The sequence below is a fragment of the Alnus glutinosa genome, chromosome 1, assembly GCF_958979055.1.
Source record: "Alnus glutinosa chromosome 1, dhAlnGlut1.1, whole genome shotgun sequence".
Taxonomy (NCBI): Eukaryota; Viridiplantae; Streptophyta; class Magnoliopsida; order Fagales; family Betulaceae; genus Alnus; species Alnus glutinosa.
This window is the reverse complement of record NC_084886.1, coordinates 39,634,018-39,651,233: the sequence shown is the minus strand read 5'-3', so window position 1 is coordinate 39,651,233 and position 17,216 is coordinate 39,634,018. Positions and strand designations below refer to the sequence as shown.

General features: G+C 41.3%; 2 protein-coding genes across 2 annotated transcripts; both read right to left on the bottom strand.

Annotated features, from left to right (window-relative positions):
- Positions 1–294: 294 nt before the first annotated feature.
- Positions 295–4,972, bottom strand: LOC133880864 (uncharacterized). The gene is made up of 2 exons (XM_062319824.1): positions 3,351–4,972; positions 295–728 (listed from the first exon to the last, which is right to left on the bottom strand). Exons 1-2 carry the CDS (start codon positions 4,701–4,703, stop codon positions 555–557), a joined length of 1,527 nt encoding a protein of 508 aa, XP_062175808.1. The 5' UTR covers positions 4,704–4,972; the 3' UTR covers positions 295–554.
- A 2,524-nt stretch (positions 4,973–7,496) lies between these two features.
- On the bottom strand, positions 7,497–9,208 carry LOC133880853 (multiple organellar RNA editing factor 3, mitochondrial). Its single transcript, XM_062319817.1, has 4 exons — positions 8,779–9,208; positions 8,592–8,689; positions 8,063–8,128; positions 7,497–7,946 (listed from the first exon to the last, which is right to left on the bottom strand). The coding sequence occupies exons 1-4, from the start codon at positions 9,147–9,149 to the stop codon at positions 7,711–7,713; spliced, it is 771 nt and encodes a 256-aa protein (XP_062175801.1). The 5' UTR covers positions 9,150–9,208; the 3' UTR covers positions 7,497–7,710.
- Positions 9,209–17,216: the final 8,008 nt, after the last annotated feature.

The following is a 17,216-nucleotide window of genomic DNA, read 5'->3' as shown; positions in this document are numbered from 1 at the left end:
ATTCTCTGAAGGAAAATTCGGAACCAGAAGAATTACCAAATAAGCAAGAAGATACATATTACTATATCAGATCAGCTCATATTAATAAATGCCTATTAGGTTTCAACAACAAATAGAATTCAGCTCATAGTAAGAAAAATAGAACATCATAGAGCATAATTCCATGATGAGGTTAATTAAGTAAGAGTAATGCTAGAGACAGTTTTTATTTCCGGGATGCATTCGGATGGGCAGCCTAGGGGCAGCATGGTAATAGGCATCCACCAGAAAGTAAGTTGTTCTCACACATGTGCAAGACCAAAGCACATACTGCATATCAATTTCCAATTTCAAAATCCATTTTCAAGTAAAAGAAAAGAATCATTTCCAGTCACAAGCAAAAGAACAAATACAATACATCATACATGTAAAAATCCAAAGGGACAAACTATCGGAAACTTTCATGTATCCGAGCAAAATGTTATTATTCCCCGCATTTCTTATAGGAAGTGGGGAAAAAAAAGTAAATCAACCTATACGAAAAAGGCTATTGAATGTAGGAGATAAAAAATCCTTTAGTCTGCCAACTTGGTCAAGCGGTGAACGGTACTTCTAGCAATCCTATTACCAGGATCAATCTTCAGAACAGTCCTAAGGTCTTCTGCCCCAAGTCTGTACTTCTCCATGCTTTCATACAGGAGTGCACGCTGTACAAGGACAGAAACATTTGCTTCATCATTTTCTAGCACCTGCACAACACAAGCAGATTAAGTTTATTCTTCGGGAGAATAAGGGAACAAGAATATAGTGTGGTATAATCAATCTGAAAGAAACCAAGATCTGAGTCCCTTGATGGGCATAAAAGCAAGGTGGCATTCAGTTTTCTACATGTAGTTGAACCACACACCAACATACACCATTTGTGTGATTACCTTTTTTAAATCGGTCATCTACCATTAGTCACATCTAAAGAAAACACCTTGGATCAGAAAAAAGCAAACCTTGATGCTGCCACACATCAGTTTATAGCAGCATCCAAAATTTTGATCAAACGGCAGCGTATTACATACATGAAAAGTCCTGTGTTCATTTGACCAATGCCCTTCATTCACAGCTAACTCTTCTTCTTTTCTGTCAGTGGTTTAGAATGTTAATGACATGCTAGCTAGCTTATTCATTAGCTCCTACCGTGAAGCTGATGTAATCATTATCGATTACATCTATAGCCATGAGTAGTATTATCTAAATAAGAGTTTATCTCTTATCTTAAGAGATAGGTGGTTGATTAGTAGTAGAAGTAGTCTTTTAATTTTAAATAAGAATATCTAGATTAGTTTGTTATTTGATTTAGTAGCAGTCCTATTTAATAGTTATCTAAGTAGAGGAGTGTTTATAAGAAGTCTTATCTCTTAGGATAAGAGTAGACGATCAGATAATGGTTGGTTGGTTTAACCAACCAAGTCTCTTCCTTGTATTCTAGTAGGTCTCTAGCCATGTAGAATGACACTTCTACTTCAGTTGGGTTACCTAATTGTATATAAGGAACAAGTCAGTAATTATATGAGGAAGTTGAATTATTATTTGATAAATACAGTTTACTGTGTTTTGGGAGTTCCTGGCTCACTCGAAACAGCCAACCTATCTATTCCTGTGTTTTGTATTAATTGGTTTACATCAATTGGTATCAGAGCCAGGCGTGTCCTCTTGAATAGCAAGAATTGTTTACCCAAGAGGACCGGTTTCCCTCAAAAGAAACTAGATATTAGACAACATAGGAAAATCAAAGACCAAGAGTTGGGCAATTCGAGATTTTTCTTTACAAACCCGTCCAACAACACGTTCTGTAACAAAAGAGAGACAACACGAAGAGATGGATCAACGATTGGAAAGCATGGAGCAATTAATGAAGAGCTTATCGGATAAGCATGAGGAATTCCGTAAGAGTCAACAGACCATGCAAGATCGTATGACAAAAATATACGAGATGTTTGCCAAACAATCACATGGTGAGAATTCACGTGGAAGAGATCACGAATACGAAGGAGAAAATTCTTTTTCAGGGAGAACGTCACCCAACAATCACCACACGACATGTGAAATTTAATTTTCCACGATTTAACGGAGACGAAGACCCCACAATGTGGATATGCCGAGCTGAACAATTCTTTCAGTTTTAGGGAACATTGGAGGGCGAGAAGACAGCCTTGGCTTCCTTGCACCCAGAAGGAGAGGCCCAGATGTGGTTCCAAATCTTAATCAGGGAAGAACGAGAAATTTGGTGGCCAGAATTCACTACAGGTTTACTTACCCGCTTTGGGCCCAATCAATTTTATGATCCTTTTGGAGAATTGACAAAGCTACAACATGAAGGAACGATACAAGAATACTAGGAGAAATTTGAGTCTTTACTCTCCAAAATTGGGGTGCTATCCCAAACTCGTCAGGTTAGTTGCTTTATAAGTGGCTTGCGAGAAGTGCTCAAGGTTGATGTCATTGCAGGAATACCTGAGATGTTGACATCTACAATCGGGCTGGCTAGACTTTACGAAGCATGACACAGTGCTATCACAAGAAGCAACCAAGCGGAAGAAAGAAAAGTAGTTATTGGAAACCAGCAAACCTCAAACCCGCCATTCCTACCCATCAAGAGGTTGACGCCGGAGGAGTTAAAGGAAAGACAAGCAAAGGGATTGTGTTTTAAATGCAGCGATAAATACGTACAAGGACATCGATGCAAAAAAATTGTTCATGATTGAAGCTTACCTAGGGGAAGATGAAAATGGACATGGAAGAAGTAATGAAAACGCCATTTTCTTGTTTTTCCCTTGAGGACAAGGGAAATGATTAGAGGGGAGTAATGATGTAATCATTATCGATTACATCTATAGCCATGAGTAGTATTATCTAAATAAGAGTTTATCTCTTATCTTAAGAGAAAAGCGGTTGATTAGTAGTGGAAGTAGTCTTTTAATTTTAAATAAGAATATCTAGATTAGTTTGTTATTTGATTTAGGGGTAGTCCTATTTAATGGTTATCTAAGTAGAGGAGTGTTAACAAGAAGTCTTATCTCTTAGAATAAGAGTAGACGATCAGATCATGGTTGGTTGAAACCAACCAAGTCTATTCCTTGTATTCCAATAGGTCTCTAGCCATGTAGAATGACACTTCTACTTCAGTTGGGTTACCTAATTGTATATAAGGAGCTCTACTACTATTACTCCAACAGCCAAAAATGCAGGTCCTATGATTCAACAACTCACGTGTAAAGTCACAGATTGTTATCTACGAAAGCAGGACAATATCAAATGCAATAAATAAATAATAATAAAAAAAGATTTCCAATCAAAAAAAGAAGAAATTATTGTAATACCTTGGTACAGTCTGCCACAGCCTTCTTATACTGCCCAACCTCTTTGTAACATGACGCCCTGCTCGACAAAACCTCCACACTGGTGGCATTATCACCCGCTTTCTCAAGAAGAACTACAGCCCATGAGAGCCACTTAATGGCATCGGCATATTGGCCCTGCTTGTAAGTATCCATCCCCTTGTTTTTCGCCATGGAAGCTGACACCCCAGCAGGAGGGGGTGGAAGCCCTTCAAGCTCAGTCGTGGAACCACCCACATCGTGGCCTCCGATCCCCCCATCACCAAACTCCGAATTGAATCCCCAATCATCAGCCTCTGACATCTGCTGTCCTCCAATAGCACCTCCGGCCGAAGCTGAGGACGACGAGAATAACATTTCCAGTGGATCACTAGCAGAGCTCTGAACCACAGTCTCATTCTTAGAACCAAAATCCACACCGGGCATCCCAAAATCGCTCATTTTGGAATTGAAACCCGAATTCACTCCCATAAAATCGTCATTACTTGAGCTAATACCACTAGAGGGGAATGCGGTCGAGCTGGATTTTGATGCATTCTGGAAATCCCCAAAACCATCACTAGCATTAATCTTACTACTTTTACTAGCTGAATTAAGACCACCACCCGATTGTTTCGATCCAAAATCAACCAAAGAACCAAATGGGTCTTTGTTAGAGCTTATCCCAGCCCCACCTCCACTACCCACACCTCGCATAGATGGACCTCCAAGATTCGGAACCTTATTACTATTATTATTGTTACTATAACTGCTATTAATACTAGCATTAACCCCACTATTAGCATTAGTAAAAGTCCCAAAACTCTCGGAAGATCCCCAATTTCCACCACTTCTAACCGAATTACCGGTTTTCGGCAACGAATCGGCTATATTTCCCATCGAAAACGAGCTATTCTTGTTCGACGCCGACGATACCGGCGTGGGCGTGGCGTTCTTCAAAGGGACATTGGAATCGCTCTTACCCTGACCGCCCAAGGCCGAGCTGACCAAATCGCCGAATAAATTCGGGTTCTTGTCGACGATTCCGATACCGGTCGTTGAACCGGACGAAGTCCAGCTCTTGCCAAGTATGTCGCCGACCATCGAGGTAGTGGGCCCAGAGGACAAGACCCCCGGTCGGGCCGCCGGCTGGGTCGGCGCCGGCTGGTGGCTCCAGGAGGGCTTGTTAGGCTGCCACGCGGTCTTGGGTTGGGTGGAGGAATAGTAAGAGTACGAGGCGTAGGAGGAGGAGGAGGTGGTCTGGTTTTTCTGGTCGTTGAGGGATTTGGGTCGGGAGGATCCGAGACCCAGATCGAAGTCAAAGTTGGATTTGGACTTACCATAATTCGAATTCATGGTTTTTGATTTTACGACTATACAGATCTGAGTTTAATGCAATTATATTTCAGTTTGTGCTCAGATCTAGCGCTATCGAGAAGCGTACCTGAGAGATCGGAATAAGCAGAGCTTGTAGATCACAGAGAGAGAGAGAGAGAGAAACAGAGGGTAATGGTTGGTAGTGCCCTGAAACGAAGAAGACTTTGCAGGGATTGACGAGGCTCAGGTCTGGCCCTTTCGGATCCCCAAATGGGTGTGCATGTCTATTTCTGGTAGGATGTAATAAGATAAGTGAATGAATTTTATTTTTAGGAATGCTTTTTCAGTTATATTACTTTTCTATTTTCTATTTTCTATTTTCTATTTTTATTGCTATTTCTTTTTACGTTCATTGCAATAATTTACTTGAGTTTTTTTTCTTCCAATGTTGGTAATTCTTAGTGCTAAAAATGTCCAAATAAATTGTTCACTCACTTATTTGAATTAAATATTTAAGTAGAACTTCCTATCATCGCAGCATCGGCCATGAGGAAAAGAAAACTGATTTATGTAAGTTATCAACTTCCAGCAGGTAAAAATGCTCTAATTTAAGGGGTTTGGATAGGAAGAAATTGGAGACAAGGAGAAAAACAAGAAAAAACCCAGCTTGTCTCTCTTTTAACCCTCCCTGTGAGTTTTTTTTTTTCCTACTTTGTTTCTCGCCTTCCTCTGCTCAACGCCGATCGGAGAGGAGGAAGATCTTTTTTCTTTCTTTTATCTCTAACTTAGTAACTAGGACTATCACGCCCGCCCTTCGGCATCACCGACATCCGTAGCTTCTGTTGACACCTCTCGTTCTAGTGTTTGCTCGCCATGCACCACCATTTTCACTGCTTTCTTTTTGGTTTACTCAACAGCTTGTTGGCTTTCCCATCTACTTCCGCACCATATCTCTAGACCTGGAACCTTATTTTGGCCTTTCTCAAATCTGGTTACATTTTCCATTTTGGTGTCCACCAAATTTTTCCTGTCAGGTACCTCTTTCACCCAATATTGGTAAGAAGTACCTCTTTCACCCAACATTGGTAAAACTTCTTTTTGGCGGCTCCAATCCAACCAATTTTAGTGCACTTTCCCTTATAGTGGTGCGTCTTTTTACTTGTTGCAGTAATTGTTGTGTAGGTAGTTTATGTTTCAGGAAAATTGCCTCTTCAAACCATCCCTTGTTCATCCAATGCGTTGAGTCATTTATTTAACTCTTTCCCAAAGGTTTTTAGTTTTCTTGCATTGATTTCGGATTGTTTTGGGGTTCTTGTTTGTAGTGCCTACCATTTGTTTGTATTTCGTTGTTTTGTAATATTCAATTTTTCCTTCCCCTTGAAATTTGAATTGATTAGAGAAAACAAAAAGAAAATGACTCATAGGTTTGGCTAATTTAAGCCAGAAGGCCAAGCCCCACGAGGAGGACAAAGTTTTATTTTTAAATCGGGTTGAAAGTTCTTTTAATTCGGTTTATAAAATTGTATTGTGTTTCTTTACATGTGACAAACTTCATTTTTTTTAATAGCATGTAAGAAGCACGTGCTTTTCTTTAATAAAATTTTTCTCTAACTCCTTTAATACTATTAAAAATTATATGCTTCTCATATACTAAAAAATACGGTACACATCAAATTTATAAACTAAACCGAAGGTTTCTCCAACTCAGTTTGAAGAAAAATTGTCACCAAGACGATGTCATGCCTTGGTACTTTCTTATACCAGCTATCTCAATTGCTAGAAATCATTAAGGGAAACATATGGAGGCATTGCAAATAACCTAGAAATTACAAGATCCGAACAATACTCATGAAACTCATTTTTTTGGAACATGATTACACATTACATCTGGCTGACAGATCAAGATTAAGCTTCTTGCTTGGAATGGCAATCTTGCCAGGTGCTAATACAAATACAGTGAGTGATCAGGGATTGCATCCAACCAGAAATGCCTTCATCCCAAGTCGAATTGTGTCCAGCCAAGACACAGCAAAATCTAGCTGCCTAGCTCTTCCCTATAGTTCTATATTTGGCCTTGAAGAAAACGAGAAGAATGGAAAAGATGCAAGCATATGCCAGAGCAAATGGACAACAGAAGTGTACAAGTATCATCAAATCTTTTCAAGAAACAAACAGGAGCTTCGTCCGTGGATTTCTATATATAAAATGTTTCCAGTACCAAAACCCTTTCCAAACTTCAATGAACGTGCAGTGCATTGATTCTCCATGTATATGCCTCAAAATCCAAAAGACCTATTTTCTACTTCCAGAAAAATAAGAAAGTAGAGAAAGAAACCCATATAGATTATATACCTTTCCCAGATCCTGTCAATGACTGTGGCCCTGTGAAGGGTGCAGCTCCACTTCGCAAAGCCTCATCCCAGCTATTTAGGGTCTGCAATCTTTAGAAGCATCCCCTCTATATCTTCCAACCACATTCAGAAAAAAGATGACCAATAGCAATAGTTTCATTATTCTCATCAGTCACTCCTTGATAGAACATTAAAAATAAATAAAATAAAATAAAATAAATAAAAACAAGTAGATTTTGGTCTCGTTTGGTAACCGCGTTTGAAAACACTTCAATATTTTTAAGACCAAAAACACACTTTTCCCAAAGCTATGAATAAACAATTTCAAATGTAGATCCCACAAAAAACACTTCTTACCTTCGCATCACATCTATAACAATTTTGCAAAACAAAACCAAAAAACACTTTCAAATGTTTCTAAAGCCAGGATTGCTTAAAGAAAAAAAGATAGGCCAACCCCATATACCACATTTGAACTCTATTTGCAGAAGTTGCAAGAAAGGACAAACAATATATTCACATTTCTTGTCTTCATAAAGATGTTGGATAAAATGCATAAGCTTGTCATGGAACATAAGGAATGCAGTCATTATGCCTCAAATAAGAATTACGCCAGCAAACCTTGATTCAATATTCTAAGTTCAACACATTTTGAAGTCTCAGGAATTTTTCCTAATAAATTCTCCTTGGTTCACCTAGCAGTCTCTCCTTCCACCCCAAGCTGAATTCTGGCTATCCATTGATGTTGGTTGCTGTGCAGGTGCTCCCTGATCATGGTCCACGTTCTGTCTTTGCATTCCCTCTCTTCTCTGAACTTGCATTGTTTCCCGGCGCCTATCATACCGTGGACGAGGCCTGTTCCTAGTTGTTTGCGGTCTCATATCAGTATATTGCGGCCTACGGAAGACTTTCCCATCAACAAACAAATCCCCTAAAATCAACCCAAGAAAAGAATAAGTAGAAGACAAGAAATCATGGATTACAAAGCAATTACACCAAAACCAATTGCCATTTCCTAATTAAATTCAAATTTTAAACAGTACTTACCTCCATAATCTTTGTTGGGCACATCAAGATATGAATCCGGCAACACCCAAAGAACACCAGGTAACCCTATTCAACCGGGAGAACCCAATCACAAATCCAGCTAATTCAATCAAACACCCACAAAATGAAACCAGCAGAAAGCCTTAAACAACCCCGACAACCTTAATTCCAAAACCCCATAACACCCATTACAATTGATCATGCTGATCCTATGGGTAAACACAACATTGGAAACGAACAATAGATCAAAACGAAACAAATACAAACAGTAAAAAAAAAAAAATGTGTATATATATATATAAAACAGCCCTTAAAACACTTTTTCGATATGTAGATCCCATCATACATGCATGCTTCATCAGATTGTTTTTTTTTTTTTTTTAAACCAATAAACCCTAAACCCTTGAAACCCATAACAACAAACCAGGCGGGTTCTATCAAATACCCAAATTTCATAACAAATAAAAAACTAATAATTCCTAAACCCAAACCCTTAAACCCTCAGTCCAAAATCCCAGAGAGGATTTACCTTTAACCTTGTAAGAAAGCTCCTCGGAAATCAAAGCTCCAAATCCTGTATACGTCGTCGTACAAACCGAGTATATCTTCTTCTTCGCCTCTTCCTCACTACAACCACCCCACAAAAATCAAACTCACAAAAGCAAATTAAGAAGAAAAAAAAGAGAAACCCTTCAAAAACCGAGTCAAATCAGCACCTTCCCACAACATTGGTTAGGGTTTTGACATAGGAGTTGATCATTTCCTCCTCGGAGGGTTTTGGGTCGGTCGTGAACTCCATGACGATGAGCCAGTGCTCGTAGTCGCAGCCATCGAGGAGGATCGTCTCCTTGGGGGGTCGATTGCTCCAGTTGGGAGATGGGTCGTTGAGGGGCGAGTATCCCGGCCCGGAGGACTTGGGTCGGGTCTGTACTTTGACCGGGTCGGGCGCGAATCGGTGGGTTTGCTGGTTGATAAGGGGTGCGAAAGCGAAGCGAGAACGAGAAGACAGTGTAGAAGAAGAAGAAGAAGAAGATAGGGTTCGACTTACGAATGATGCTAGAGTGCGCCGTGCGGTGAAGTACGCCATTGCTGGAGCTCTCGAGGTCTCTCTCTCTCTGGTTCCCTCTGTCTGTTTTTGGGGGTTTGGTATTTAGATTTAGATTTTTTATTTATAATTATTCTTTTAAGCTCTTTTTAGTACGTTGCGACGTTGTCAATCCAAAGACACAGTAAATAGGTAAAAGTTTTTGTTTTTATAAACGGCCATTTAACCTATATCATGCCAGACATATAAAAGAAGACAATAAACTTTGCCATGTTAAAAGGGTAGCTAATCAGGCTGCACCATTGTAACTGCCGAGCAAAATTCCAGTTAGTTTTGAATGGAATTTGATTTTTTCAAAAAAAAAAAAAAAAAAAAAAATTAGAGTTAGAGTGAGAACATCCATGTCTTATTTTGTTATAAATTGCATTATTAATTATCATCAAAGGGACCCAAAACGAAGGGAAGACAAGGGTTTTCTTTGGTCACATTTTGCTTATGATCCAATTTGGCATCAAAATTTGATTGGAGTTTAATTTATGATTTACACAACCCAACCCAAATTTTGTTAAAACAACAAAACCAAGTTTGCTGGTCACTCTTGGGGATGTCACGACAGACAATTAAAGTAGGAAAAAGTCTGTATAACCTTTTCAAATTATCATTTAATTGATAATGTCTCATCTTAACTTTTAAATTTTCATTGGAACAATGTCCACCCCAAACGACCCAATATTTGTTATTGTCCCCCAAGGCTAGCAAAAAAATAAAAATAATTTTATAATTTTTTCAATAAAACAAAATACTCCTATCAATTCGAAAAAAGAAAAAGAAACATTAATTTTTTTTTTTAAAAAAATAAAACTAAAATTTTAACTTTTTTAAACCGAAAAATTTTAATTTTAATTTTTAAGTTTTGCCACCCTTGGTTTTTATGTACTTAATTTTTTTTTTTTTAATCTTTTTAAAGGTATTTTTGTCATTGTAAAACATTTACAATTTTTGAAAGTTTGGAGGGACATTGTCAATTAGGTGGTAGTTTGAGGGGCGTGTAAACTTTACCCAATAAATACATTCAGTCAACAATAGTTAGGTCAGAATTCAATGCCACAATCCAATGAGCATAAGAATTTATCCGAATTATTATGCATAAATCAATATTAAGTACTTATAAAAAAATAAAAATAAAAATAAAAATTGAGATACATCCACGGAGATCCCCTACAATTGAATTCAATGCCACAATCCAATGAGCATAAAAATAAACTGTTTCAATATATATGACAAATTGGGATACATACACCGAGATCCCCTACAATTGAAATTCCTTGTATTACTCTCTCTCTCTCTCTCTAGTAGTGTTGGGAATAATTCCAGTCAAACTAGACTTCGGGTTAGTACCAGCCTAAGAAGACTGACAGTAGAACTCCCGGAAAAGTCCTATCACAGGAGGTAAACACCAAGAGACCCAACCAAGGCCCGGGACAAGCATGTCCCGAGGACTTAGCCATATGTCCCAATTAAGGAATGAGTTGCAACCCACATTTCGTGGGAGCGCACTCAATCCCGGGAAATCAAGGATTGAAGATAAATCTCGAATTTGGCCAAAGATCTCGCCTGGAGGTTTATAAGGAAAGAATCCCGAAATTGGAGGGAAGAGGAGCCCGAGTCTAAGCCAGACTCTAACGGCGCTCCCATGAAAAAGAAGACAAAACGCAGCCTATAAATAGGCCCACAGTCCAGGTATAAACTGAGACTGAATTTTGGAGAATTAAGCACTCTTTCTCTAGCAAAAGCTAACTTAAGCATCGGAGCAGACCCCCGGAAGGGTCTACTAGGATTATTAATTTTGCAGGATTCTTGGAGAAAACCCGACGAATCAGAAGGAAGAGCCGTGTTCACACTATACCGGAAACTGTACTAACAGTTTGACACCGTATGTGGGAATGATATTTGTTGGGGATAAAATCAGCCCCGAGGACATGTGGATCTTAACCTTGAGTCACCTCGGTGTTACATCTCGGACATTCGTCATAACTCGGTAAAAAAAGATCGTCTCGGTATGATAACACCTCGGACCTACCAAACTCAGCAACTGTGTGAAATATCCTGAGATCTCCTAGTCTGATTGGAGCGAACATGTCTCGGATGTTTACTCCTCGGAGGATTGACCGAAGCACAATACAACCGTCTCGGGGGTATCTTCTTAAACTCGACTAATAAGTGATTAAATGTTAACAGAACACTGGCGTGAATTCATCCCTGAAGCCAGAACACTGCGCAATGAGATAAGGCCCATATCCCAGAAGACTAGGGATAAGCCTCTATCCCATAATCAATGGGATAAGACTGCTAATAATGTGGAACTAAGATTGAAAAGGCAGAGTGCTATCCAACTTGGACTCTGTAGCCTCTGTAGCCTTATTCAAATTTCCTGAAGATAAGGTTGAGACTCGAACAGACTAGGACTCAAACTCCTAGTCCAATTGGGCTTCAAGAATTCCAGTAGGTCTGTAACTACAAGCCTATAAATAAGACTACTACGCCAGGTATTTTTACAGGCATCTTTGAGCTTTGAGATTGCGAATACTATCAAGAGAATTTTAACTGACTAGGCATCAGAGTGGACGTAGTTGGCACCCTCGACAAGTCATTTATTGTTTTGCAGGTTACGAGGAGAACCAATTTCAAGGGAGGCAACGAATCATAAGGCGACACGTCACCATACCAGAAACTGTACCAACAGTTTGGCGCCGTCTGTGGTAATGAAGAATTGTTCTTACGAAAAAATAAATCCGTGATAGTGACTACGCGACGTTCTAATCCAGTTCAAGACGAAATCCAAGAAGAAGTGCGACGCCCTAATCTAGGCCGAGATGATGCCCGCGGAGAAGCAGAGTCTGCCGGTCTAGAGGCCAGAATAATCCAGCTGAGCCAACAGTTGGCTTGGGCGCAGAAGAATGTGGAGGACTTGCTGGCTCAGAATGCCTTGTTGATAGCTGCTCAGACTCCACCAGCATTGAATCACGATGCGGTTGAAGGAACAAATCCTAATGGAAACCTGGAAGGGTCAGGGGCGAGAGCTGAGTCGCGGATCGAGGACCGTATGGAGCTTATTAACCCAGTTCCACCCCCACCAACGAATGCTGAAAGAAGGCTGCAGCAGATGGTCCTGGACTTGGATGCAAAGTATGATGCACTATCAAGAACTATGGATCAGAAACGCGACGGGAAAGAGTCTCCCGTGGATAACCTCTTCCAACATAAGGAGTCTATATTTACCGAAGAAGTATCCAACTTCGACCTGCCCGGAAGGTTTAAGGTACTCGATATCTCTGTTTCTTCAGGTAGTGAAGACCCATTGGAGCATTTGGATAATTTTCGATCTCACGTGTCCTTGCACAAAACACCTGATGCTGTGGCGTGCCGAGCTTTTCCCCTCACCTTGTCCGAAAAGGCCCGAGACTGGCTTAGAAACCTTCCCCCAAGATCAATTGATAATTCGACACCCTTGGAAGGAAGTTCCAGGCCCAGTTTGTGTCCGGGAGAGCCAGAAGGAAGCCCCGAGGATATCTACTCTCTGTGCGACATGGACCAAACGAATCTTTGAAGGACTATTTATGGAGATTCAACCAGGAGAAGTTAGAGACAGAAAGTGCGCCAGACAACTTCATTTATGGAGCAATTTTTCAAGGGTCGAAAAAAGATGGACCTCTGATGGCTGATCTGGCGTTGAAACCACCAAAAGATCTTCACACCTTTATGATAAAGGTAGACCGGTATATTAACCAGGAGGAAACACTCCGAGCCCTTCTCGGTGCTCCTAAGCAACTCGAGGAGCCCTCCTCTGAGAAGCCCAAGAAAAAGAAGAATCCCGAGGCCACACAGGATGCCAGTCCCGAGGGGTACAAGAAGATAAAGAAGAATTTCAAAGATTACAAGTGGACTCCATTAAATGCCTCTCTCACCGAGGTGCTTATGGAACTCAAAAAAGATCCACACTACTAGAGGCCAAGGCCCATCCCAGGAAATCTGCCTCCACGCTTGGCTCACAAATATTGTGCCTTCCATGATTCATATGGTCACCTGACCAAGCAGTGTGTATCACTGAGACAATTGATTGAGAAGTTCATCGAAAATGGGAAGTTAGTCCGATTTCTCGTTAATGAGAGAAACCAATAGGAGCGGGACCAATATCCGCGGCCTAGAAGAGAAGAAGATCGGAATGACATGAGAAACTATCAACCGAGGCGGGAAGAGAGAAGAGAAAGAAGCAGAGAACCAGCACCTCGGCCTCGAGAGGAAGAAAGAAGGGAAAGAAGTAGGAGCAGGGCTCGGCGGGAGCAGCAAGGCAACCTTCCCATCATTCACACCATCTCGAGAGGATTTGGAGGTGGAGGAGAGTCCAATTCGGCTCGGAAGGCTTATGCCAGGCAGCTGGATGATTTCAAAGTGTATTCGGTCCAAAAGCCCCCCAAGTCTCGAAAATGTAATCCTATGGTTGTAGGGTTTTCGGATGATGATTATGCTGGAGTTTCACTTCCGCACACAGACGCCCTTGTGGTCACTTTAACAATAGCGAATTATCAGACTCGGCAGATCCTTGTTAACACAGGGAGCTCGGTTGATATTCTGTTTAAGTCAGCCTTTGACCACATGGGAGTCCCACGGGAGAAGGTGCTCCCGGTCTCATGCAACTTATTGGGGTTCGCTGGAGAGAAGGTGCTACCTCTTGGTTTAATTGATCTCCCTGTCACGGCTGGGACTTATCCGAGGCAAAGGGTCATCATGGTAAGATTCCTGATAGTTGATAAAATCTCGGCCTACAACGCCATTATCGGAAGGACAGCTCTCAACGATTTAAAAGCTGTGACCTCAACACCTCATCTCAGTATGAAGTTCCCGACAGAAGAAGGAGTTGGAGTAGTAAAGGGAGACTAGAAGGAGGCTAGGCGTTGTTACAACTTGTCCCTGAAGAGCACCCCAAGGCAGTACAATCTGGGTGAGAAAGCTAAGGAGGACAGGAAATAGCAATCACCGTTGGGGGAGCCTGTGGAAGGCTTGGAGGATTTTGAAATGGGTGATCCAGGGAAGAAAGTTCATATAGTTTCACAACTCCCCCAACTCGTGAAGGAAGATCTAGTGGCGTTCTTGAGGCGCAATAGTGATGTATTTGCATGGAGCCATGAAGATATGACAGGGATTGATCCCTCGGTCATTGTCCATAAGCTGAATGTGGACCCAAATCATCGGCCAGTGAAACAGAGAAGAAGAACTTTTGCCGCTAAACGAAATCAAGCTGTTGCATAAGATGTAGAGAAGTTGTTGAGAGCCGGATTTATTCGGGAGGTGGATTACCCTAAGTGGCTGGCCAATGTGGTACTGGTGAAGAAGTCTAATGGAAAGTGGAGGATGTGTGTAGATTTCACTGACTTGAATAAGGCGTGCCCGAAGGATAGTTTTCCTTTGCCCCGGATTGATCTGTTGGTAGATTCGACGTCTAGGCATGAGCTCTTAAACTTTATGGATGCTTTCTCGGGATACAACCAGATCTACTTGGAAGAAGCAGATTAAGAAAAAACTGCTTTCATCACAGACCGATGACTCTACTATTATAAGATGATGCCTTTCGGTTTGAAGAACGCGGGAGCTACTTATTAGCAACTGGTGAACAAGATGTTTCAGAGTCAAATTGGCAGAAACGTTGAGGTGTACGTAGATGACATGCTGGTTAAAAGTATTCGGGCAACCAAACACATAGAAGACCTTCGAGAAACTTTCCAGACTTTAAGAAAATACAAGATGAAGCTTAACCCTATGAAGTGTGCCTTCGGAGTTTCTTCAGGAAAATTTTTGGGGTTCATGGTATTACAGAGGGGTATCGAAGTGGATCCAAAGAAGGTCAATGCTGTCCTTGAGATGGAGGCACCAAGAACAATGAAACAACTCTAACGGCTGACAGGAAGAATTGTGGCCTTGAACTGTTTCATTTCATGGTCAACAGATAAGTGCCTTCCTTTCTTTAAAATTTTGAGAAAAGCATTTACGTGGAGTGAGGAATGTGAGGAAGCTTTCGGAAAGTTGAAGGAATACTTAACGAACCCTTCATTGTTGAGCCGCCCTACTGAAGGGGAAATACTCTATCTTTATCTGGCAGTATCCCCCTCAGTGGTAAGCTCGGCTCTAGTTAGAGAAGATGCAGGAATTCAAAAACCTGTCTACTTTACGAGTAAGGCACTTCACGGAGCAGAGGAAAGATATCATCGGATCGAAAAGTTGGCGTTCGCTTTGGTTGTCTCGGCCAGGAGATTGAGGCCATACTTTCAGGCTCATGCTATTTGAGTCTTAACGAAGTATCCGATGAAGAAGGTTCTGCAAAAGCCTGACCTCTCGGGAAGGTTAGTCAACTGGGCAATGGAACTCAGACAATTTGATATCGAGTTTCATCCTCGGACAGCTATCAAGGGACAGGTTCTGGCAGATTTCTTGGTAGAATTTTGCAACGTCCCCGAAGCTGAAGAACTTCCCAAAGAATTAACCTGGGTTGTGTATGTGGATGGCTCCTCGGCTTGGAGCAGAAGCCGGGTAGAGGTCATCTTCAGGAATCCCGAGGGTCAAGAGTTCGGTTTTGCTATAAAACTGGATTTTGTCACAACAAACAATGAAGCAGAATATGAAGCCGTAATAGCAGGTTTGGCATTGTCCCGAGAGATGGGAGCAACTAATGTTGAAATCCGAAGTGATTCTCAAGTGGTAGTAGGCCAAGTTCAAGGACAATTTGAAACACAAGAAGATCGAATGACCAGATATCTGGAGCAGGTACACCATTTCCATTCTTATTTTGAAAGGGTCGTTGTCACAAAGATACCTCGGGAGGAAAATATCCAAGCAAATGAACTCTTAAAAGTAGCATCAGGAACATATGAAGAGATTGAGGCATCGGGACAACAGATTATAGTTCTGACCGAGCCGTCCATAACCCTGAAGATCAACGTCATGGAAGCAGATACAATGCCGAACGAACCAGAATGGGCTACTGAGATTATTCAGTTTCTAAAAAATGGGTTGTTACCCCAAGACAAGGTTGCGGCTTGAAAAGTAAAGATTCAAGCAACACGGTTTTGCCTCCTCAGAGAAGTACTATATAAAAGGGGATACTCCGAACCCCTCCTCAAATGTCTCTCTAAGACCAAGGTGGATTATGTTCTTAAGGAAATCCATGAAGGTGTGTGCAGAAACCATTCGGGAGGAAGGATGCTGGCACAAAAGACCATCCAAGCAGGTTATTATTGGCCAACGATCAGCAAGGATTCATCTCTTCTTGTAAAGCATTGTGACAAATGCCAGAGGTTCTCAAGAATTATGAAGACAGCGCCCGAGCCGTCCATAACCCTGAAGATCAACGTCATGGAAGCAGATACAATGCCGAACGAACCAGAATGGGCTACTGAGATTATTCAGTTTCTAAAAAATGGGTTGTTACCCCAAGACAAGGTTGCGGCTTGAAAAGTAAAGATTCAAGCAACACGGTTTTGCCTCCTCAGAGAAGTACTATATAAAAGGGGATACTCCGAACCCCTCCTCAAATGTCTCTCTAAGACCAAGGTGGATTATGTTCTTAAGGAAATCCATGAAGGTGTGTGCAGAAACAATTCGGGAGGAAGGATGCTGGCACAAAAGACCATCCAAGCAGGTTATTATTGGCCTACGATCAGCAAGGATTCATCTCTTCTTGTAAAGCATTGTGACAAATGCCAGAGGTTCTCAAGAATTATGAAGACAGCGCCCGAGAAGCTCACTCCCCTCACTTCTCCATGGCCATTTGCGAAATGGGGGGTAGATATCGTCGGTCCAATGCCTGTAGGGAAGGGGGTCGAAAGTTCTTAGTTGTAGTTGTAGACTATTTTACTAAATGGGCAGAAGCAGAAGCATTAGCAGCTATAACTACAACGAACATCACAAGTTTCCTTTGGAAGTCGGTGGTGTGTCGGTTCGGAATCCCTCATGCGTTTGTAACAGACAATGGGAAGCAGTTTGACTGTGAACCATTCCGGAGGTGGTGTTCAGAACTTCGTATCGGAAACTACTATGCCTCGGTACTGTATCCAAAGG

Bases quoted from the DNA above. Each gene is read 5' to 3' on its own strand.
- LOC133880853 (XM_062319817.1), bottom strand. From the start codon at position 9,149: ATGGCGTACTTCACCGCACGGCGCACTCTAGCATCATTCGTAAGTCGA. The intron at 8,690-8,778 runs GTGCTGATTTGA...GGGTGGTTGTAG, and splicing joins CTAACCAATGTTGTGGGAAG to TGAGGAAGAGGCGAAGAAGA. The intron at 7,947-8,062 runs GTAAGTACTGTT...GGTTGATTTTAG, and splicing joins GCCCAACAAAGATTATGGAG to GGGATTTGTTTGTTGATGGG.
- LOC133880864 (XM_062319824.1), bottom strand. From the start codon at position 4,703: ATGAATTCGAATTATGGTAAGTCCAAATCCAACTTTGACTTCGATCTG. The intron at 729-3,350 runs GTATTACAATAA...TGTGTTGTGCAG, and splicing joins CTGTGGCAGACTGTACCAAG to GTGCTAGAAAATGATGAAGC.